A 25,750-nucleotide genomic window follows, 5' to 3' on the forward strand; every position below is an offset into this window, starting at 1 on the left:
TATATGTGGAAAAATTCTTTAGTATTGTTTAATAACACTGATTTTAGAAATTATTTATTGATATACTCATTATAAACTCGTTTTAAGTCTGAAAAATTCAGCATTCAGATTTTCCTAAGTTTATGAATAAAGTTCAGTAAAAGTAAAACAAATTTCTTTCTTGAATTGCACAAATAACAATATAACTTGCAGTGAATATAAAAAGAATATCATGTCTGTTTTACCTTCTGGAATGCCCATGAGAAAGTATAGGAGTCATTGCGTGTCACTAAGTAACTATAATGCTGACGAGGTTGAGCTCCAGTCCATTTCTCAAGAACTGTCAGGCCTTTACTTGCTGAAGCCTGAAAAATAGCAGCTTATCAAAATTTCATATATCAGGCTGTGAAACATGGAAAGAAAGAAATTAGCCATATTTTTTACATGTCATATCAAAAAACTGGGTACAAAAACTTAATACTAAACACTGATACAATTATAACTAAGTCAATTGTTAAGGGGATTAAAATAGCCTAAAATCATATATTTTGTATATCCAAATAATGGGTTTCAGATATACAAACAGACTGTAATTGTTATTACATCAGAATGGAAAGGATAAACTAAAGGTAAGTACATGCATATGATAGATGATGAAACTATCCAAGGTAAGTGAATTCAGTAACATTGACATAACAGCTTGTGAGAAATCATTAACAATAAAAATCAAAATCTATAAAACATAAATCTCTTGCATTATGTGGCACAGAAAAGCATCACTGGAAACATCAGATAAATTTGTTTCGTAGGTCAGCTAATCAAGTATTCCACTACCCAATGGAGCTACTACACTGTAGGGCAGTTTACATTACATGATTTTTTTTATTAGAAACCTTATACAACTAGTTTATAGATATTCAACAAATATCAATACTGTAATAGGAGACCAGATGGCCCAACCTGAAACCTCAATGTAAGCAAAACTGAAAAATCTTGGATGATTTGTGAAACAAATTCTGTTGATAACACCTATTCACAAAATGTATGTTCATCACCCAATTCCATATTGAGTAATGTATGCAATCTAACTATACATATATTTGGCCATGGCAAAAGAGTCTCCATAACAGTTGAACTCCAGTACCGCTTCTTAGCCTTTAGTGCCACTGGTAGAGGGCAACTCTAGCACAGTGTTTTCACAGGCTCTCACCTACTTCTACCTAATGTGACCGCCTTAAATTCCTGCCTAACGTTCTTACCACCTACTTCTCCCTAAAGTGACTGCCTTATATTCCTGCCTAATGTTTCAACCTACTCTTTCTATCTTTTGCTCTTAGCTAATGGTCCTAGCAACTACTTCAACCCCTAATGTTTCTGTCTCATGCTCCTGTCAAATGTTTCTACCTACTTATTCTATTTATTGCTCATACCATTTTGCCAAAAGATAGGGCTAGCACATAGCACTCACTGCAGGAAGATCTAAAGTTACGAAGAATAAGTTGTGTGAGTTAGTGTTGTCAAGTGTTACGTGTGACAAACCTTATAATCACTGCAATCATTCATGTTTAAATTTCCTTATTTCTTTTCATACCCCTAGTCTTTACACATTACCTTATCTGCCTGAAGAATATCTAACCTTTTAAACATGTTATAGCTTCTTCAATAGCAAGAAAAAAGGCACATGGTTCATCTGCTTGACAGCCATAGCAATATGCAAATTTCAAATGAAATGTTTCATCTGATTCTATCACATGGACATAAGATGAATCACAGAGGTCAAAAGTTCAGTGGAAATGAGTTACTGAGAGGGGCATGTGTTATGACTAGATGGAATGAAGAAAGTAATGAGGGGGTGTATGAGAGATCTGATATGGCAAAGGTAATAAATTATGGAGTGGCAGAGTGGGTGAAATGCAATATTTTGAGGTGATTTGAGCATGTGGAAAGAATGCAAACCAGGGGCTGGTGTGAGAGGAATATCACCTGTGACGGGTAAATTCTGTGGAAGAGTACTGGAGGAAAAATGAGAGAAAATGTACAGTATGGTTTATGCAAGGGAGGCATGCAAAGAGAGGGATACGTGGCAACTCTTCTGCTGTGACCATCCCGATGATGGGAATTCCCAGAAGGAATGGGCATCAGAGATATATATAAATAGATAGATAGTTACATATCTGACACTGACATATTAAAAGATATACAGCAACCTAAATGTCAACTAAATATTCTACTTATTCCATCCTTTCTTAGTTGTGGCATTTGTATATAGGCTAGGAGAATGGTACAGGGCAGGCATCCATAAGAACAGTGATGGAAAATATAAAAAATTCTACCTATGCCTCTCAAGTTCTAACAATAGAATGTAGTGCAAACACTATAAATAGACTAAAAGGCACATCTCTAAGTAGATGGAAACTGTTGAAACACTAAGAAAAATAATCCCCAAAAATCTTTTGAATATTCAATCCACACAACATTCTTTTCATTTAAACATAAAATACTATCAAACTAATAACTATGTGTGTGTTGCAAGGAGAGTTCTGTTAACCTTGTATATATGTATAATGTCTTTACTCCTATGCATGTAAACATACACACCCCAGCCTAAGCAAGGTACCCATTTATCAACAAGCCCTAGGGAGGGATGAACACCTGGGTCAGGTGTAGGCCAAATGCCATGCCCAGGATTCAAACTTATTCTGGTCCAACCTCAGGATGGCACATGCTGACTCATGGTCAGCAACATTAACCACTACTATGAAATGAGCTTACCCTTTATCTTACACAGGTGTATCAAATGTGGTAAAGACTTACTTCCATGAAGGCAAACACGCACTCTGATACACAGGACAACTCAAAAGTGAAGGATATACGACCAACTTCCATTGGTCTCCCAACAAAACCTTCACGTCCTCTCAAGCCATCAACCTGGAATGTAGAGTTTAAAAATCAAAATTAGTGATACCAGAAACTATATGCCTTAGCTCAGTCTATAAACAGTACATCCTCCCTCATTATATCACAATGATCTAGTTCATTTACCCTAATACCCCAGAGCCCCTTTCACTCTTTTTCTCCATCATCTCAGTTCCCCCTCCCCTCACTCCATCCACTTATGATACACTGATACTGATAGTCAGTTTTTCTACGCTAAACCTCTCCATATGCCTGAACAACTGCAGTATGTACAACCTGGTGGGCCCTCTCCATTATGCTGAGCTTACTACCACACCTCTATCTAACACTATCATTCCTTAAAGATAAACCCACCATGCTTTACACATTCTCATGCATTTCATTTCCAACACACATACACATAAAATGTAGGATTTCAATTACAAAGAGACAAACTGAGGGAATTTGGAGTCTAATGGTGAAAGAGTCATGGAGACAAGTTCTTGTGAATGTAGACTGAAAAATCTTCTCAAGCAGCATGTCAATGAATGCATAAGAATGAGTACCTGACACACCACCATCAACAGATCTTGAGAATACTGTATCATATATGACACATCAGTTAGAAGTGCTGAAGTTCGATTATGGGGTAAATGAGGGGTAAAGAAACCAGTGATGAAACAAGATTAAAAGACAGCATACAACTGCTGAAACTACAGACAACTCAATCATTTTCACAGTAACATGAACTGGGAGAGGCAGTTCAATTGCCAGGAACCAGGGCTTTGTGGTGAAAGGTTCTTCAAAATTTACAATAGCGGTGTAGGAACAGGAGGGAGGGTTAAGGAGGGAAAACGTGTTCAACAAAAGATGACAAAAAGCAAAGGAACTTTGAGATACGCAGTGACAAAAATATGGGCAGCACTCCAGCCTATTTGCATTTGTAAGATATAAAAGAGCAAGATATGGGTATTGCCGGATAATAAAGGAGAAATGAAGAAACTTTGAAGAGACTACTATAGACAAGTCAGGAGAAAATTCAACTCTGCCATAAAGTTATCAGGAGTAAACTGTCAGTTAAAGAGCAATCAATCAGGGTAAGGGATTCATGGCATAGAGATGTAGAAGATAGTGTCAAGATACATGAAGAAATGAATGACATGTTCAAAGAGTTTTTAGAATGGAAGGCAATATATAGTCCTAAACCCTTAGAGATGGAATAGGGAGGAGGTTCTAAATAGCACCGAGATATCAAAATGAGATATTAACAGAATAATGAGGGGTCCCAACTCATACAAGGCTCCTGCTTCTGATGAAATTTGGTAAGGAAAATTCACTACATGTGCAGAGGATGTGTACAGATATACTCAATAAACCTTATTTGAAACATGGCTCAAGATGTCAATGGAAAAGACAAAATGCCAAGGGATTGAAGAAGGGCAAACATCAAACCTATCCATCAGAAAGGAGACTAGGAAGTACTGAACTATAAAGCTGTCTCCCTCATGAGTGTGGTCCATTAGGTACTGAGAAAGATATCGAGAAAGCATATATACTGTATGACTTCCTACAGAAGAAAAATTTCAAAAATGTGAGACAGCATGGTTACAGAGAAAGAAGAACACATGCAAAAAAGTCTTAGATTCCTACAACAGAATGAGCTCTGTTTTATATATATATATATAAAAAAAAAAAAAGGCTGGTCAGATTAAACATGTTTTGAAATTCATATAAAGCAACACTGATTGTTGACAGAAGAGTATGCACGCATTTCAAGAGTTGCATATTAGCAAAAAAAATTCAAGAGTTGGGGATGATGTGTGTAGAACTCTTTTACCATACTGAACAAATAGGTTATCATACAAAATCTATTTAAGCACTATTTACAAGTGCAGGTACGCAGTCCATGATGGGAGATCATCCCAACAGCTCAACAGTAGCAAGAATTTTAAACTACCTGTACATAACTGCACTCCATGCATGAGAAGCAGATATTTTTTCAATTCCAGTTTTTTAATCTATCAAATCTGACCAAAGCCCATCGTGATTCTATCTATATCTCTGATGCCCATTCCCTCATGGAACTCCAATCAAGGGATGGCTATGGCAAGAGAGTCTTCACCTATCCCTGTCCTTACATGAGTGCCTCGCATACTTTATTCCATGCATTCTTCCACTATCTCTCTCTCTCCAATATTCCTCCACCTTATTTGCCCGTGTCAATGGTGGTCTTCAACTCACACTAACCCCTTTAATTGCACTATCTTACACTCTCCTTGTAAACTCCCAGTCATGCATTCTTTCCACATGCCCAACAGTTTCACCCATTCTACTGCTCCACAATTCACACCCTTTGCACTCCTTGCCATACCATATCCCTCACACACCCTTTCAGTTCTTTCTTTATTCCATCTCATCACACCACATGCTCTTCTTAAAAAGCTCATTTCCACAGCCTGCATTCTTGACCTCTGTGACTCATTCCATGTCCATGTTTCGGCTCCATGAGTCAAGGTTGAGAGGACTATGCTGTCCCTTAATCCTCTCTTCACTTTCATACTTACACCTCTACCCTTCATCATTCTATCAAGGGACCCAACTCTTCTACCCTCAGCTGACTAAGCTCAGTTATTGGTTTGAAACAGATTTGCATTATGCATGCATACAAGTAACTGGAAAAATTACATTCTAACAAGTTGAGGACTAAAAAATTTGTAATCTCATTATATTTGATAAAAATCCGACCCAAGTATAAAAATTTAAATGCATCTCCAATCATCTATTTGTTTTCTGTTAAGGATTAGCCATGAAGAAGCATGTATTAAAGAAGGGCAGCAAAGAATGTCCATGAAGTGAGAGACAACACAAACATTTGAAATGACACTCTGTAGATGACAGCCCCTAATCATTAAGTTGGGGGACAATGATCTAGAAATGCAACACACTCCTGTCCATCTTTAAATGTAAGACAAATAATGCATAAGCATATGAAAGCAATTGTGAAATATTTCTTTACACCTCCATATTCTACTTTTAGCATGTTTTTCATCTAAATCTCACTAAAAATGCATAATTATTCAAATCAAACCTTGAGGCTGAGGACAAGGTAAGCATCATCTGCAAGCCCCTGACCCGATTGGATATGATCTCCTGCAACTTGCCAGCCATCTGAAGTACTGCAACCCAGAACTGAAAGAATAATGAAAAAAGATATATCACACTGATAATGACACCAGTATATACAATCAATATATAATATCTGAAATCATAAGTGTATTTCAATACTACAATGAGAGGTAGGGCAAGCATGTGGGTTCATTAAGAAACTTAACTAGACTTCCTTTAATGTTTTCAGGTGCTTCATCATCAACACATTCCATAAGATTATTACAGCATAAATAGCTTCCATTTGACCTTTAAAAGAAAGATCAAACCACTGTCTGAAACAAATGTTGTATCTTATGTTTTTAGCCTGTATTTGTGATATAAGAATGCAAATATCGAGACTGAAGTAGGGTGTCGGAGTGTTTCACTCCTTATCTAAATTAGAAATAGGTTCATACTGCAAAGCCTTTGCTTGGAATGCATCCCTCCTTACAAAGAAAGAAGAAACAGTATGTATTTACTTTCACTATTATCATAAACAATGAACAAACAGGCAATGTACTTATGATGCTGGTAGAGAAATCAAGCATTAATCAGAGCAAAATGGCATGTTTAAGTAACAGTACCATCAGCAGTCATGCAGGTGGCAGTCATCTTTGGCGGTAAGGAAGACCACCACTGGTACTGGTAGCCATAATTGGGTGCAGTGCTGGGAGGGCATGGTTTGCATGGTGAAACTCCATCACTGTGCTGGTCCCTAGGACAGAACACACAACCTACAAGTTACAGAGAAATTAATCACTTATATGAAATAATAATGGGAACTATCTCGACCTCACTAACAATAGCTATCTCTCACCTCAGCAACATGATGACTACTGAATTTTCTAACCCATAATAATCATACTTTGCATTACAATACATATGTAAAATCCTTGCTTAGTTCATGATAATATAAGATTGTTCATCTCAAAATGTTGCTTGAAGTCATTAATGCAATTATTCTTTTACACTCACACAAGTGCAATTAATCACACTATACACGATGAAACAAAGCAATAATCAGAACACATGTCTGTAAGACAATATGGCCCCTGCATTAAGTTTTGTACTCACTGATGAATGTCACAGTGTTAACTTGCCCTTTGACCCTTAACCTCCACATCTTGATAAGATTTACAATTTTGGAAGCAAGTTTCATCAATTGAAAGAGACCAATGAAAAGTACAAAAGGGGACCCTGACAATGTAATCAAATGGGACTGTAGATGCTTGAAGAGCAGTGCCTCCAGTACCCTACCTATGATAGACAGTACAGTGTAATTCTGATAAAGGGTCCAAAAATTGGATAATGGAACTTTTAAAAGATAATTGGTAGTTATCATAGTTGGGTGTGACATTTAGCTGGAATTACTGGATACCTGACACTGGATTACTGGACTTTTTCTGTAATCTGGCTGACAATGAAAAAAGAACTTAACCAAATTACTGTACATCATCTCTGATTTAAAACTGAGACAAGTATACCTGGTCCTGTAGTGTAGTGCATGCCTGGATTGCAAGGTGGGCAAGTCTTAACTTCTCCAGAAGGGGGCAGAGACACTGAGCCTTTCACCTGTTCCCTGCATACCTGTGGCTCAACCCACTTATATACAGCACGAGTCTGAAAAATGCCAAGTGAAATCCATTAAAAGCTTACCTTATATCACTATAAAACAACCAATAATGAGAAAGCTAATATTCATAAAGCTTACAGAGTAAACTGTAAACAGTTGCTAAACTAGGGAAGGATTACCAATGTGACTGAGGAGTGCTGAAGCAATGTCCATATCATCTTTTACTCTCCAAGTTAAGAAAGTTTGTCTTTCCTTCTGTCACACAAGAAATAATCTACAGTATCTTTTCCTTAAAAGACACCATTCATTTATCATCTCATCTTTTTTTATCATCACACTTTCTTTAACCCTCTAACTACTTACCCTCATGCAAAATCTTTGTACCATATTCATTTCAATTTTTCTCTTTCTTGCACCCCTTGGTTATTTTTTTCATTTGGATGTGACCTCAATGTACACTTGAATATGTAACTGGAACATATGTTAGGAAATCAATCATTTCATTACAGGGGCTCTAAATATGGAGGCACAAGACAAAGGAAGATAATAATCAAGAATTTTTCAAGGAACGGAAAGCTTTACTTTAAAGGGACTCAGGTCATGGATACCTGGAAGAACATGGGAATTCTGGGATGTGGCAGACTGGGAAAGGAAGCAGTCATGGAGACAACCCTCATATTACAGTGGCCATGTAACTGCTACACAGTCACATAATTATTGCAAGGCCTTTAGCAACCTGAGGAACAGCAGCTGTGATATCTATTTATTTCCATATTCTGCTGGGCTCTGGAGGTATTTGTCTTCTTGTGTCTTTCCTAACCAGTGAATCATGTCCCTTTTTGGGAGGAAAGCTCTGCAAGTCCTAAAAACCTATCTAAACTGCTGTTTTTTCTCTCTATTTTGTATATTTTCTTCTATTCTTTTTCAATGGTTTTCATTTTCTTCTTGTCAATCACATTCTGGCCTTTATGAGAACTTCTGCCCACGATGAAGTCTTTAACATAAAAAGTCAGCTCTAAACCTATGCATAGCATTCTTTTTTAAGCAAGAGTTCTCACTTGTCCTTACCATGTGTTTCTCTTGCAAGCCACTGGATTACCCTTGAAAAGAAGGGGCAGTCTGGGAAATCTACATAAAACAATGCTGTGGTCATCTGCTTACATGTAAGCAATTACCTATGACGCTGTGCCACAGCCTATGAATATCAGTCTCTCCAACCATCTCTATGAAAAAATGGAGCCCAAGATGAACTTTTGTTCTGGAACTATTAGCTTTCAGTCCAAAACACTAAGGTCAAATTTCATGATACAGAATTTGAAAAATTATGAATTCTAGATCTAAACATCATGAGTCAAATTCTAAGTTACATCAACTTTATTCTATGTTACATCAACTTTTACACAAGTATATATATATGTACACTACACAGAGAACAAATATTCCATAACCTGAAATGGGGTTCCAGATTGTCCAGGTTTATTTATAATTACCATACTCCAGGTTCTAGATGACAAATCATGCACCATTCTTTATGTGTACTTTTTGTACATTCTTCTGTTAGTTTACTAGAAAAATTTTCATTAAAATGGTACCTCAATCATGGAATATCTTATTTTGACATTTAAGTAATCATCTTACCACAGTATTATATTTTCATGCATCCATTCTGACAAAATGTCCACAACCTGGAACATCTTTTTTTTCCCCCAATCAAGGATGGAACACCAACAGGTTTACAAATATCCACACCCTGGAGGTTCTAGGATTTTGAAGGTACATTAATCAAAAAATTACATATTCATGGATAGAACTGAACTTTTGAGTTTAAGTAATCTTTCTTTTTTTCTTTTAAACTATTCGCCATTTCCCACGTTAGCGAGGTAGCGTTAAGAACAGAGGACTGGGCTTTTTTGGAATATCCTCACCTGGCCCCCCTCTGTTCCTTCTTTTGGAAAATTAAAAAAAAAAAAAAAAAATGAGAGGGGAGGATTTCCAGCCCCCCACTCCCTCCCCTTTTAGTCGCCTTCTACGACACGCAGGGAATACGTGGGAAGTATTCTTAACCCCCTATCCCCACGGATAAGTAATACATTCCTATATATCTAATGAATACAGTACCAATAACAAAACGAAGTATCTGCATGCTAAATATTTGGAAGAAAACATGGTATTTCCTCAACTAATTTATCTATTACACATTGCAAGCATTTTTGGAAGTTTTTCAAGTAACATAAAGGACTTCATCTATATTCAGAAACAACTTCACAGTACAGCCTACCTGATTCTTTTCATCACATGCCGAGTCTGTCTCATAGTAGTCTTGTGATGTGCATGGGGGACGTTCAAGACAAAAGGCAGAACCTTTAGGAGCATAGTGAGAAATGGGATCACAAGGAAGGCACGCTGAGGAACCTTGAGGAGCATAATAGCCTTCTTCACACTCTGTACATTCATGAGCTCCAGATCCACTGAATGTTCCTGCTGGACATGGTGAGCATTCTGATGAGTGGGCAACACCTGTCAGAAGAGAGGTGTTAAATTGGTTACTGGTTTTTCACTTCCTTGTAAACATATTTTCTATACACTCATATGATTTAAAGTACATCTGCCATATGTAATTCATCTCATTTCAAATACGAAAGATGATACTAACACAGTCTTTACACGGAAGATCAAAATACCCTACCACTAGATAGAGAAGAAGGGAGATTAGTTGTAAAAATATTGAAGTTCTTAGGCAAGACAGCAGAATACTACAGATTCTTAATCCATATAAGGCCCTTATAAAACTTTGCCTTGTGTAATCATAGACAACCGAGCTAGAGTTCAAAAAGTTCCTGGAAGAGAGATCACTCCCTAGGTAGTAAATGAAAGTAAATAACATTCCTACATTCAGGGAGATGAGGAAAATTCCATTAAATTAAAAGCTGGTACATCTGATGTGCATGATTTGTAAAACCCTGATAACCAGAAAATATATGGAAGAACACTTACAAAGGAGATTCTACCTAAGTGAGGGAGCAGAGATTTACAGGGAAGAAATCATGCATAAAAATCTTAAAGATATGTCTGACAAGTAAAACACTGGCTTATACAAAATAAACAATCAGGCAGAATGTCTTTTTGGATTGCAAGAGTGTTTTATAATATCTTCCACAAGAGGCAGACCAAACATTAGCAACAACAGGTAAGCATAACAAGGAGGACACCTTTAGAGAATCAAAAAATCAAATCAGGAGATGCCTTCAGTGGATCAGAAATCATCTCAAGGGTCCTCTTCTAGGGACTGAAAATCATATGAGTGGAAAGAAATGCTGAACACATCAGAGATGCCTTCTCACTATAAGAGCAAAAAGTGGTGTCCTGTAAGGTGTGGTCTCAGGGTCACTGTTATTCCTGATTTTAAGAAGTGTAATCCCATATGGTGTAATTTCAGGGTCACTGGCATTCTTCATCTATGTAAATGACCTTCCAGAAGGACTGGAATCACAACTGAACATGTTTTGCAGATATGTAAATCTATAAGAGAAGTTAGGAATCTATAAGATTATGACTACCCTCTAAGATATCTAGACAATCTTTGGTTGCAGTCATATATATATACGGCGAATGAACAACCCAACTATCTGTAGAGTGATAAGTATGTGATATAGCAGAAGAATGCCCAATTATGACAACCATAGCACAAAAAAATATTGCTTGAATCATCATATCAAAAGGACTTTTGGGAGGAATTCAAGAGCCATACAGGTTAGATCTACAATGTCTAAGATAAGGTACTCTCTGACAATGGTGGCAGATGAGTGTCGAAGACCCTTTTTATTGATTCTTCCAATGAAAGGTTTCTGAGAAAGGCTACAGTAAAGGCCAACTTTCTTTCTTTCTTAATCTAAATAGAAACATTCTTTGCCAAAGGGGGTTTTGAGGTTCCTCTCTGAAGCCAGACACAAATACTCAGACATTGTTGCTCAAGGAATTCAAATCAAACCGTTATGGATTCCTTCTCATTTAGGCATCTGTGAGCACGACAAAGCTGATGCTCTAGCCAAATTTGCACTTAGTAACGGTGATGTTGAAAATAACAACGGGGTTGTCAATTAGAAGCCTCAAAACTGCAAAACTGACCTCTATGAAGATCAAAGATGAGTTCATATCAGCATAAGTAGAAAGTTTCCATCACAGTGAAATGTGTAAAAAACATGTATATGGAGAAAGTAATAAGATCAGCAGATTACATGATGTTGTAACTGCTAGAGTAAGGCTAGGCTATAGGTACTATTGGCACTCTGGCCTAACTGGAGATGTTAACCATGTGCATTGTAAAGTTTGTAGTCAAAGATTTGGACACAAAATAGAACACTATGTCTTAGAATGTGAAAAAATAGAGCCCTTTAGGGATAGATCTAAACAGACCCTGCAAGAAATGTCACAACACCTTATTGTTAATCAATAGATACCCTGAAATTCTAAGTATGTATCCCCTTTTTGCATCTAGTCAGTAAAACTTACCATATGAAACTATGTAATGTATGCACTGATATAAAAATTGTAACATCTTATGTAATATTAACCCACTGGGGTCTGACTAAGACCCTTTGTGACCCATGTAATCCTTTAGTGCTACTGCTCATAGGATGAGCATGGGGTGCACAATAAATCTGCTGGGGACACTAGCACAAATCAATGGGTGCACAAATTAATTCTCCCTTCAATAACCTAGAATGAAGTCCAAAAAGACTGTAAGAGATAAAGTTGGCCATAAGGATTGAAGCTATCTTGGCATGAAGCTCACTTGGCAATGTCTTACAAGTGTTGATGACAACAGAGCTATTTCTAAATCTAACAGTCTCATACTCAGCCAAGAATTTAGAGATTGCTTTTATCTTAATCTATAAAAGTTTGTCATGAGATGATTATCCAGCAAACTGAATATAGCATGAAATTTGCAAACTCCCCTCCAAGCAGCCAAAGTTAATAAGAAAAGAGTTTTCATGATAAGATAAAAAGTTAAACTCCCAGTAAAACTATTACACTGGAAAATGTCAAGAACTGTGGAAAACTTCCACCTGGGTTGCAGTAAAGCAACCAGACTCTTCAAAAAGAAAGGTCAGAGAAGTCTGACCAAAACTTGGCCCTGCAGATAACATCAAAACAGAGATAGAGGTTCTTGAAGGGTGCTCTTATGTGTAGGAATAGTACTACTAGCCTTATTCTTGTCATGAAAAACTCCAAACTTCAGTCATGTCCAAGGCATCAGCTTCTTCAAGGAAGGTTGGAAAGGCTTTTCAGACCAGCTGGCACTGTCTTCAACGAAGTATGAATGTTATGAAAAAGGTCACCTGTTAGACATTCTGTAAACCTCTACCTGTACAAGTGTTTAAGAAAATCCAAATGTGTAAATTCCTGAACAGAAGCCTTTGATGCTGGGATTCTGCAAAATAAGCTGAGGTAGTCTAGAAAAACCTAAGCTGTCAACAGAGGAATATGGCAAAGCTGAAGGAGTCTCCTGCACCAAGGATGTTCATCACAATTTGTGTCTACCTGTGTTATTAAGCACCTAAAAACCAATTACCCAAAGACTTACAGAAGGAAAAAGGTAACTCTGTTTCCAATAATTCAAATCCAGGAACAAAGCATCTGTTGTCTAGCTAAAACTTTGGATCCAGCTTGACTGTAAATTATTTGAAGTAATCCAATGGACCATGATTAGATGCATGACCTATGCTCTCTGATATAAATTTCTAAACAGCCAGAGTTTGACCTAACAGGAATCTTAGTCGTAATATGACTACCCACAGGCCATTTATACAGCATTCATGGTGCATTAAGATATTCTATATCTATTCCAATACCAGAAAAAAAATGACTGATAAAGCATGACTACCCTGAGGCCATCATTACTGATCAGAGGAAGAATAAAACACAAAACATTTACCATTCAAATAAACATGGTAGGTATATTTTCATATTATGACTTACTGAAAATAAGATTTTAAAACAATAAAAAACTATCAGAAATTAGTCACTTGCGAATATCCATCCATATAAAAGAACATTACCCTTAAAAAGTGCAGGCCAACTCATGAAGTTTAATCTCAACCAAAGTCCTCAAAGCACTCGATGACTACTTTTAACAAACTGGCTACATGGCAAACGAGTAAAAAGGACTTCATCAGTGTGAAGTTATACAGTAGCTAGATGCATGAGGTGGTTATGGTCATGGGAGAGATTACAGTACTGATTCAAGGGAGAATTTTCAGACACTCAAAAGGATAGTTTCAATTATTGCTCTGCATGCATGAAGTGAAACTGTGGCACAATTAATCATGTGTTCCTCTCCCTCACTTCAGGAAATCTGATAGCTCATAAGAGAACTGCATGGATGAGGACAAGTAAGGTACTTTGCTAAAAAAAAAATGTAAGATGTTTGTAAACCAATGAGCAAATTTTCAAGGAACTTAGGGCTCTTATTGCTGGTACTCCCAAGGGATTGTGCAAAATTGTTCGCCTGATTGAGGAAGCAGTAGGAAAATAAGGTCATGGTGCATTTTCCCAAATGAAAGAATATCTGCACTTACCACTGATCTGAATACTCTTGATCAACACAGGTCTCGATGATCCATGTGCCTCCATACCAATAGTTTTCCAATGCAGTACATTAAGTCCTGGTTTAAGCTCCATACTACGAGTCTGCCACTGGCCTTCCCGAGTGAGTGGTGGCCACTTATAATTATCTGCATCATCAATACTTTGACATTCTTCATCTTGAGCCTGCATGTTAAAGATCAAAGTAATTCCCATATCAATGCAAAAATCTATCATCTATCATAAAGGCAGTGGCTTCTCTACTACAATATAACTAGGCAAATTTGAAAAGAATCACCGTATACTGTATCTCCTTTGCACTTTGTAAATCTTGAGTGCTTCACTATACTGTAAATTGCAAAAAATATGAAGAAATTAAGTATTTTACATACAGCTGTTATTCAAAATGTGAGTTTAAGAAAATATTTCTTAAATCACAATACAGGCAAACCAAAGACAGCACTCCATTAGGAATTACAGTAGCCAGGCCCTAATGATCCAGTTAAACCAAAAAAAAATCTTATGGTATATATAAATGCCAAAAATATTCATAATTCATCTTTACTGAAGACTTTTCAGTTGTAAAGTGCCAGCAACATCAGTCAACATTGTGATGTCACCATTCCCTCCACAGCTCTTCAGTGGTACAATGCTATCTCAAATGTATCCCAGCCTGCTGTCTCTTCTATCTTAGAATGTCCATGTTAAGCTCATAAAATGTGTGATGGCATAACCTTAGCCCACCTCTATTAGGCTTAGAGCAACTTGACAACTGGTTGAGGAGTACAAGATAATCATATGGTACAGTCAATTAGTCAGAGAAAGCCACTTTAAGAACTACATTCTAATATGAGAAACTTTTCTCATCAATTTATCTTTTCATCAACTCCATTTCTTTTCAAAAACATTGAATCAAATGCAAGTATCCTTTCACTTCATATATATGTAACCTCTAGATCCAGAGTAAAATAGAAAAAATTATGATACAGGTGCTTTTATACCTTTCATTAGTCACACTAAACCAAATTCTCATGACAGTTCACTCACCATGTTGTTAGTCTCTTTCTACAACCTGTTCTAATAGTGCAACATACCTCCTCAAGAACCTTCACAGCACAATCTCACATTGAATGAAGAGGGAATCTATCAGGTTATACAGATTTACTTAGTTTTATGATCACCATATGAAGTATATTTCATGAAGCAACAAGATTATGCAATTATGTGTGAAGGATATGTGAACTTTGAGGAAAGACATCAAAGTTATAACAAGCTTATAAACTTATCATCAACTGACTCTTCTGAACCACTCAAATTTCATCAATATTCCCATATCTGTTAGAAATCCAAAGTCTTTGTTTCATTAATAACTCTAATGCATCCTTACAAACTAACCTGGAATTCAAAGATGATCTCTTCATTAGTGTACTGGTAAGTGTAGTGGACTGCTCCAGGTTTAACTAGCTTAACAGTGTAGACAAGAACAGCTGCACATGGTCCACCCTTGCTGGCAAGTACATCACCTTTTCCTTGCCACCCATTCCTGGACCAATTAAAGAGAATACACCCTTTACATGGTGACATGGTGTTTCTTAAAGACCAAAGACCTGTGAATAATCTCTAATAAAATTTTAAGAGATCTAAAAAAATTTCAAGTGGTCCAGATGAATACCCACTTTGTTGTTATCCTGGCCTGACTGATCTCATTTTCTCATCATCTGGACAAGATGCCATCCTCATCATGCTGCTGGCAACTCAATCCTAATGATATTTTCACTAACTACATACCAAGTCCTATAAGTCCTAAAGATATGTAGAAACTGCATAATCTATCAATATATAGTCTACCATCTTATGGCCATTTTTGATGATAAAATTTAGCCTGCTGCACAGTTGTTGTTCGCTGATGATGCAGCGCTGGTGGCTGATTTGGGTGAGAAACTGCAGAAGCTGGTGACTGAGTTTGGTAAAGTGTGTGAAAGAAGAAAGCTGAGAGTAAATGTGCATAAGAGCAAGGTTATTAGGTTCAGTAGGGTTGAGGGTCAAGTAAATTGGGAAGCAAGTTTGAATGGAGAAAAACTGGAGGAAGTGAAGCGTTTTAGATATCTGGGAGTGGATTTGGCAGCGGATGGAACCATGGAAGTGAAAGTGAGTCACAGGGTGGGTGGGTGGGTGGGTGGGGTGGGGGTGGGGATGAAGGGAGTTCTGGGAGTGTTGAAGAATGTGTGGAAGGTGAGAACGTTATCTTGGAGGGCAAAAAATGGGTATATTTGAAGTAATAGTGGTTACAACAATGTTATATGGGTGTGAGGCATGGGCTATAAATAGGGTTGTGTGGAGGAGGGTGGATGTGTACGAAATGAGATATTTGAGGACAATATGTGGTGTGAGGTGGTTTGATCAAGTAAGTAATGAAAGGGTAAGAGAGGTGTGTGGTAATAAAAAGTGTGTGGTTGAGAGGGCAGAAGAGGTTGTATTGAAATGGTTTGGTTACATGGAGAGAATGAGTGAGGAAAGATTGACAAAGAGGATATATGTGTTAGAGGTGGAGGGAATGAGGAGAACTGGGAGACCAAATTGGAGGTGGAAGGATGGAGTGAAAAAGATTTTGAGCGATCGGGGCCTGAACATCCAGGAGGGTGAAAGGCATGAAAGGAATAGAGTGAATTGGAACGATGTGGTATACCAGGGTTGATGTGCTGTCAATGGATTGAACCTGGGTATGTAAAGCATCTGGGGTAAACCATGGAAAGTTTTGTGGGGCCTAGATGTGGAAAGGGAGCTCTGGTTTCAATGCATTAAATATGACAGCCAGAGACTGATTGTGAACGAATGTGGCCTTTTGATTTTTCCTAGCGCTACCTCGTGGGTGGTGGGGGATACTATTTCATATGTGGTGGGGTGGCGACGGGAATGAATACAGGCAGAAAGTATGAATATGTATATGTGTATACATGTATATGTCTGTGTATGTATATATATGTATATATATGTTGAAATGTATAGGTATGAATAAGTGCATGTGTGGATGTGTATGTGTATACATGTGTATGTGGGTGGGCTGGGCCATTCTTTCATGTTTCCTTGTGCTACCTCACTTACACGGGAGACAGCAACAAAGTATAATAAAAATATAATATATACATATTTCCTTGCGCTACCTCGCAAACGCGGGAGACAGCGTCAAAGCAAAAAAAAAAAAAAAAAAAAAAAAAAATATATATATATATATATATATATATATATATATATATGTTGTTCGCTGATGATACAGCGCTGGTGGCGGATTCATGTGAGAAACTGCAGAAGCTGGTGACGGAGTTTGGTAAAGTGTGTGGAAGAAGAAAGTTAAGAGTAAATGTGAATAAGAGCAAGGTTATTAGGTACAGTAGGGTTGAGGGTCAAGTCAATTGGGAGGTAAGTTTGAATGGAGAAAAACTGGAGGAAGTGAAGTGTTTTAGATATCTGGGAGTGGATCTGTCAGCGGATGGAACCATGGAAGCGGAAGTGGATCATAGGGTGGGGGAGGGGGCAAAAATTTTGGGAGCCTTGAAAAATGTGTGGAAGTCGAGAACATTATCCCGGAAAGCAAAAATGGGTATGTTTGAAGGAATAGTGGTTCCAACAATGTTGTATGGTTGCGAGGCGTGGGCTATGGATAGAGTTGTGCGCAGGAGGATGGATGTGCTGGAAATGAGATGTTTGAGGACAATGTGTGGTGTGAGGTGGTTTGATCGAGTAAGTAACGTAAGGGTAAGAGAGATGTGTGGAAATAAAAGGAGCGTGGTTGAGAGAGCAGAAGAGGGTGTTTTGAAGTGGTTTGGGCACATGGAGAGAATGAGTGAGGAAAGATTGACCAAGAGGATATATGTGTCAGAGGTGGAGGGAACGAGGAGAAGAGGGAGACCAAATTGGAGGTGGAAAGATGGAGTGAAAAAGATTTTGTGTGATCGGGGCCTGAACATGCAGGAGGGTGAAAGGAGGGCAAGGAATAGAGTGAATTGGAGCGATGTGGTATACCGGGGTTGACGTGCTGTCAGTGGATTGAATCGGGGCATGTGAAGCGTCTGGGGTAAACCATGGAAAGCTGTGTAGGTATGTATATTTTGCGTGTGTGGACGCATGTATATACATGTGTATGGGGGTGGGTTGGGCCATTTCTTTCGTCTGTTTCCTTGCGCTACCTCGCAAACGCGGGAGACAGCGAAAAAAAAAAAAAAAAAAAAAAAAGCAAAAAAAAATTTGTATATGTACATAAATGCCTACATATGCAAATATACATACATATACATATGAACAAATACAGATACATACACACACACAGACATTACATACATACACATGTCCATACTCATGCTTGCTTGCCTTCATCCATTCCTGTCACTGCCCAAAGGAAAACAGCATTGCCATACCCAGCTTCAGCAAGGTAGCACCAGGAATACAGACAAAAAGGCCCCATTCATTCACATTCAATCTCTAGGTGTCATATGTAATGCACCTAAAACACAGCTCCCTATCCACATCCAGGCCCCACAGACCTTTTCATGGTTTACCCCAGATGTTTCACATGCCCTGGTTCAGTCCACTGACAGCATGTCGACCCCGGTATACAACATTGTTCCAATTCACTCTATTTCTTGCACGCCTCTCACCCTCCAGTGCATTCAGGCCCGATTGCTCAAATCTTTTTCACTCCATCCCTCTACCTCCAATTTGGTCTCCTGCTTTTCCTTGCTCTCTCCACCTCTGACACACATCCTCTTTGTCAATCTTTCTTCACACATTCTCTCCATATGTGCAAACCATACATATGCACTAGTTTCTAAAGTCCTACTATAATGATAATACTATTTTTTCATTTCACTTATAATCTAATTCGCTGATGGCAATGGCAATACCTGGTACCCTACACTTAATGTGTAACAGCTAAACCATAACTACATAAAAAAAAGTGCTCAGATTTCCCTGGTTCTACCTTAAGTGGAATATTTCTTTCTTTTTTCAAGCTCTAAAGTACTGTGATCAAGACTGAACAGAAAGTTCAAGTGTGATATGCTCAAAATCACACAAAATCGAATAGCTCTAAGACTTACTCATTACAATCCAAATCTCCATGCCTTCTCCATGGAGCAAATGCTGATCGGACTGCCTCAGTGTAGGTGCTGAACCCCCTTGGAAGAGATGTCCAAGAGTCAAAAAGCACACCACCACCCAGTGAGTAGGTGCCACTGGGGCAGAGTGCACATTCTAGCTTTGAAAGGTTGAAGAACCACCCAGGAGCACATGACACACCTGCAGAAGATACTGATTTTACTAAGAAAACTTGTGGTATACTGTCAATACAAAGCATTTGAAATACTCATAAACATGTCTGTCTATGTTAGTAAGCTGTTTTGAACCTGGTCTCCTTGTTAATGGAGTATTACTGAAGTCAATTATGTCTAAAATACTCGGTAATGAGGATACAACAAAGAAAATTATAGATAAGTAATGACCAAGTAAGCACACTTGCCAGCACATTAAGTAAAGTTGTAAAAATTATACCAATAAATCACATCGATGTACTTGGTAACTAATGGAAACCTAACATTCATCAGGCACCTGACCACTTTTCCATGGTCCCATAAAATCTTTCTTGATCCACCTCACAGGAATTCCACTTTCACTCTTTGTCATCTAAACATTTTCCTTTCTTTAAAAGCTCTATTGTTCTTACTTCTTCTCCCACATAATTACTTCACTCTCTACTTGTCTCTACTTATCCTGCACCAAAAGGCATAGGTGTTTCACCATCATCTCCCATCAGTTCTTTAAAATATACTCCATCACTTGTGAACCTCATCCTTGATTACTATCATTCTGCCAGATTTGATTATTATACTTTCACTCCTTACACATACTGGTGCATCTCCTACACTTTTATCACTTCCTTAATGATCAGCTTGTTATGCTCTTTGAGATTCTAATTAATTTTGGCTCTGAAATCTTCAATTGCTTTTCTTTTAGATATATAACATCCTGTTAGCTATTCTATTCAGTGATAAATGGCCCTGAATGAAAGACAGTTGTAACTAGAGTCAAAGAAAAAGGTTTCATCATGAAATTTCATATGTGCACATGAGAAGTAATACAATCACTATTCTGATCATACTGTTCCCTACTATACATTACTCAGTTATGTTGAAAGAAGCAGAAGGCTATAATCAAGAATGAGTATGTTATCATGATATATCCAAAATATATCATGGCTTAATAAGATATCAATGTAACTGCTTAATATTCACAATGTTAGATGTTTAATGTTTTAACCTGAAACTGTGTAAGTAGGTCAGAGAAAATTAAGTCCACTGCCAAAACAATCTGAATCTGAATTGTCAGGATCAGAATAGAGCCCTTCAATTTTTTCTCCATCCCATTCTCAATATTAACTATGATTTTTCTTGATGTGAGCTTTATCTACTACACATTTCATGTAGCATAATGATCATTATATGCAGGGAAACAAGCATAAAAGAACAAAATTAGATGCCTTTTTATCTGACATTCAGGATAATTATTGAAATGAAAACTATGGCAAGTTAAGAAAAAATCATAATAAATACTAATTGCAATGGAACATGCTGCTTTGCATAAACGGCAGTTAGCATATAGGGATGTGGATTGCCAAGGAATGAGGTGATACTTACTGCACTCCTCTACACGTGTAGGTGGATTTGGAACGCCACCAGTACAAGTGTTTGGTGTTGGCACACTCACCCGCCACCGCCCACCCTCATCGTCACACTCGGTGAACTCATAGTGGAAGTCTTCCTGCATGCAGGTAATCATATCAGATTAAGTTCACACACATGCATTTAAAGGAATGACTATAACTATCTAAATGCTAAAAACACTGATAACTACGGTACACACTGTTTTTTGGGGTGCTATAATATATGTAATTTACTGACTAATCCTACAGTTGAAAAGATGTTGCAGTTGTTAAGATTCCAGAATATTTATAACCTAAAATTTGAAAAAAAAAAAAATTTACTTTGCATGCACATATCGACTATACGTAATCGGAATTGTGGTAACAGGCATTTTTGGATTATGAACTGAATGAAACACATGCAAACGAGAGGTTGTTGCAGGTACATGTGCAGAAGGTAGAATATCTGATCACTTCTTGGCTGGAACAAAAGCAAAAACTAATAAAAAGAGTAGAAAGATAAGAAATGACATGCATGAAAGAAGTGGTGAAAAAGAGCCAGAGGGGAAAAAAAAGGCATGTGTGCCAGAATAACAAGGGAGAGTGAATGAAGAAAGGAATAGGGTGAGAATAAAAGAATCTAAGGGACTGGAGGAGTAAAAGTATTTCAGAGAGGCAATGCTTAAATGAGCACGTGAGGTATTATGGCATGCAGATGGTGAGATGTGAAGTATGAGAAAAGGTAGTGAATGGTAGAATGAGGAAATTAGATCACTTGTAAGAGTGATGTGAAAGGAGTGTAAACAACTGGAAAGAGTATATGAACAAGTGGCAAGAGATCAAGAGAAAAGTATGGGAACTGAAAAACAGGGCAAATGAAAGATCAGGTGAGGGAGTAAAGGGAAATTTCAGACACAAGGTATAAAATATTAGGAATGAAATGGACAGCAATGAGAACAAGGGAATGGATAAGGATGACAGTGAGGTAGGCAAATGGGGAAGGGGGAACAGAAAAAAAAGATAAAGGGATGGAAAGAGTATTTTGAACGACTACTGAATTTGTTAGATGATAGGAAGAAAGGTATGCTGCATTTGGGATAACGTGGTATGTGGAGTGAGAACCATGGCAAATGTTATGATAAAAAGGAAGGCCATGAAAGCCTTGATAAGATGAAGTGTGGCAGAAGTGGAAGGAACTGCAGTTGAAATCTTCAAGAAAGAGGGTAACATTGCTGTGGACTAGATAGCAAGTGTGTTCAGCATATGTATAGCTCTAGGTATGGTGACAGCAAACTGGCAAAACATATGCATAATGCTTTCGTGAAAGGGTAAGGAGACCAAAATGAATTATCAAACTTCAAAGGTATAATTCAGATGAGAATACCTAGTAAGGTGTATGGGTGAATGGTGACAGAGGGTGGTAACTTACACAGTGGATGGAACTGCAGTTGAAATCTTCAAGAAAGAGGGTAACGTTGCTGTGGACTAGATAGCCAGTGTGTTCAACATATGTATAGCTCTAAGTATGGTGTCAGAAAACTGGTAAAATGTATGCATAATGCATTTGTGAAAGGGCAAGGAGACCAAAATGAATGATCAAACTTCAAAGGTATAATTCAGATGAGTTAAGGTGTATGGGTGAATGGTGACAGAGGGTGGTAAATTACACTGAAGATCTGTTTGGTGTGGAGCAATGCAGTTTCAAAAATGGTTGAGTGTGTTGACCAAGAGTCTGCTTTGAAGAAACTGTGTAGAAATTCAGTACTTGGAAATAAAAAGGGGTTTGTATGAGACTTTTACAGAGGAGAAAGTGCAAGACATAATCAACAGGGATACATTGTGGAAAAAATTATGAATTCCTGGTATGGGAGAACTACTGGCTGCAGTAGTGAGTTTGTAGCAGAAGAACAAGGCACGTTCAAGTTGGACTCCAAAGAGTAACTCCAGTAGCTGGTATAGGACTTTAGGAGAGTGTTAGAAAGAAGGAAGTTGAGATTTAATGTGAACAAAAGTAAGCAATGAGGTGCAGCATGGGAGTGAAACTGGGAGGTTTAAGTGCAAGCATAAATATGGAGTACCTGAGTGGATGCTGCAGTGGATGAAACTAAGGGAGTTAAAGTGAGTCATAGGATGGAAAAAGAGGCGAAGGTCCTGGGTGCCCCATGGAGGAAAGCTTTGTGTCTGAAAGGGCAAATATGGGTATGTTTGATGGTACAGTCCAGACAATGTTAAATGGATGCGAGTCTTGGGCCCTAAATGCAAAGGAATGCAAAGGAAAGAAAATGTTATGTTGGAAATGGAATGCCCCAGGAAAAAATATGGTGTAAGATGGACTGATTGTATAGGGGAATTATAATGTTAGAAAGACGTGCAGTAGTAAGGGTAGTCAGACTGAGAAGATGGAAGGGTAAAGTGAAGAGTGCTTTGGAACATCAGGGCCTGAACATCCAAGAGGGTAAAAATGATCATGGGGTAGAATGAATAGCAATAATACAGTATATGATGAGGAGGGAAAGGAAACATGCCACCACTTGGGTAAACTAAGACAGGTGATGGTGAGGAGAGGCTTGGCTGTAGATGGTGGGCTTTGGTTTCAATGCATTATACATGAGAGCTAGAGACTGGATGTGTGCAAGTGGGTCATTGTTCATTTGTTCATGATGCTACCTCACAAAGGGAATGATGCAATTTGGCATAAAAAAAAATTACATAAGGTAAACTCAAGTTGGGCTCTTCATCTTTCTACACATAAGTTAACTAATCTAACCCAATCTCATGAACTTATTTTGAAATAAAATATCAAATTCCTCTTTTCATACTTCAAAATAAAGAACTGCATGAATTTCATTAATGGCAAAAGCCTTTTTTTTGTGTATGTGACAAGTCAATACATCAACGAACAAGGTGGTGCAGGGAAATCAAATAATAACCAAAACACTGATCATGGTTGGTAGAACAAGAAGAAATGATCATACAAATGAAAATTCACTATGGCCTGCCAATCTGGCTTTCCAAGGACCTTTAGCACACGTAATTCAGTGGCATCATACAACAATTTACAGTTCCGCACACAGTAACATTACTTCAGGTATTACAGACATCCCATATTGGTCTATACAAAAATGTGTAAACAAATTTTCATACTGCAGACATGTGTTACAAGACTCTGCTTTCAAGTGATTACACCATGAGTGAGTAGTCGCCTTAAGAATGGTTGTATCATCATCAGTGGATGGAAAGGAGTGTAGTCTCGCTGAGGATCTGATTTCAAAAGACTCATCGTTTCCCTGTTCCCACATGGTATGCATCCTCAAAGCTGCATAAAAGGAGCCCTAGGGTTGCATAATAAAGATGATAACAAAAGTACTTATGAAATGTTATGTGGTTTTTATGCACATAAAAGGAAATTTCATCCAAGCTTCAAGTGTCTTAAAGAAACCTTCAATGAAATTTCTACATAGTATCAGCATGACCTACAAATATCTACTTAAATGCTGTAAATATGGTAATCTCAAATCAAACACAAAACAAACATCAGGCTATGCAACCTCAGAATCCCTTTTATGGAGCTTCTGCACCTTTGAGGCTGCATTCCATGAGGCAGCAAGGTAAAATGGGTTTTGGGGTAAAAAGTGCCTCAACAGTGCTGTATTCTTTTCCATCCACTGACAGTGGTGTAGACTCGTCAAATGTGTTTCTCACTTATGGTGTTTACCATTAGCTGGTGGAGTCAATGTGAGTAATTGCATTATATCATATTGTATAATATATGTGTTAAGTTTGATCAAAAGGCAAAAGCAACATAGGGAAAAAATCATCAAACCAAAGCAATCAAAATCTAATAATGGCTGATTTCACAGGACTGTCAACAATGAAATATATATCTAGGTGATTACTCATTTTCCTTGTACCCCCTTATGAAACAAATCTTCATTTTCTCACACCAGTTTATTATTTCCTACCTTAGCAAGGAAGTACCAGGAGAAAAACAATGGCTTCATTTGCTCATATCCTCTCTCTAGCTATCATGCCTAATGCTATGACAACAAAGTCCACTATCCACAGTGAATCCCCATAGACCATTCTGAGGTCACAACTTGATTACTTTTACTTCATATGGTCCGGTATCACTCTCTAAAAACAGAATCAATCAAATGCTTTAAAAAATATAGGGCAATGCATCTGATGCCAAAAACAAGAAATGTCAAAGGGAAGAATGATTTAGAGTTTTTATCATTTCATGGTAACAAATATGTATTAGTAGTAGGGAGAGCTATTACAACCAGGGAAAACTGCATGGGTGATAAATATAAAAGTGGGTTAAACCTTTTTAGAAATCAACTGAAATCAACAGGGAACCTAGGTGCATTTGTGTATGATCACTCACAACTGAGCATATAACTATCCCTGCACCCATACTTAACCAATTAGGAGAACATGGCAAATGACAATGATGTATATTTTCGCTATATCAAAATTATGGTAAATCTTGACACACAGGCAAAGTCAGGTGGGGTTTTTATACGTTCAGTTGATTATGTTTAATGAACTTTTATGCTAATTAATCTCATTTTTCCAGGTCTTTACAGCCCTCTCAAAAATCAACTTCTTTATCATCAGAGAAAAAATATCAGTGTTGCTACCTTGCTGGACTTGACCTGTTGACTTAAACCGCTGTATAATTGAGAGTACAGTCTTGTCAGAGAACTTCTCTCTCCAAAGAAGTCTACATTTCCCTCCTTCTAGAAGTAGCATAGCTCTGGAATACATAAGCTTTCAGAAATGTCTTGAGTAACAGTAAGACTCTTTCATAAAAACTTTATGGGGACAAATACAAAATATAAAACAAATTCCAGATCATTCTTCCCTCACATGTTTCT

The 25,750-nt window shown here is 37.7% G+C and overlaps 1 protein-coding gene across 2 annotated transcripts in view; it reads right to left on the bottom strand.

Annotated features, from left to right (window-relative positions):
- LOC139746327 (endosome/lysosome-associated apoptosis and autophagy regulator family member 2-like) overlaps nucleotides 1-25,750 on the bottom strand; it is a 55,878-nt gene that overhangs the window by 22,963 nt on the left and 7,165 nt on the right. For both annotated transcript variants that reach the window (XR_011712135.1, XM_071657469.1), the window contains exons 2-11: nucleotides 20,866-20,989; nucleotides 19,273-19,471; nucleotides 15,575-15,722; nucleotides 14,173-14,365; nucleotides 9,873-10,111; nucleotides 7,506-7,641; nucleotides 6,606-6,755; nucleotides 5,963-6,063; nucleotides 2,794-2,907; nucleotides 225-344 (exon numbers count right to left, since the gene is read on the bottom strand). Coding sequence is in view for 1 of the 2 variants with exons in the window: in XM_071657469.1 (XP_071513570.1) it covers nucleotides 225-344; nucleotides 2,794-2,907; nucleotides 5,963-6,063; nucleotides 6,606-6,755; nucleotides 7,506-7,641; nucleotides 9,873-10,111; nucleotides 14,173-14,365; nucleotides 15,575-15,722; nucleotides 19,273-19,471; nucleotides 20,866-20,989 (1,524 nt within the window). In the remaining variant the exon portion in view is untranslated. The remainder of the gene's footprint in view (nucleotides 1-224; nucleotides 345-2,793; nucleotides 2,908-5,962; nucleotides 6,064-6,605; nucleotides 6,756-7,505; nucleotides 7,642-9,872; nucleotides 10,112-14,172; nucleotides 14,366-15,574; nucleotides 15,723-19,272; nucleotides 19,472-20,865; nucleotides 20,990-25,750) is intronic.

This window comes from Panulirus ornatus, chromosome 64 (genome assembly GCF_036320965.1).
Source record: "Panulirus ornatus isolate Po-2019 chromosome 64, ASM3632096v1, whole genome shotgun sequence".
Taxonomy (NCBI): domain Eukaryota; kingdom Metazoa; phylum Arthropoda; class Malacostraca; order Decapoda; family Palinuridae; genus Panulirus; species Panulirus ornatus.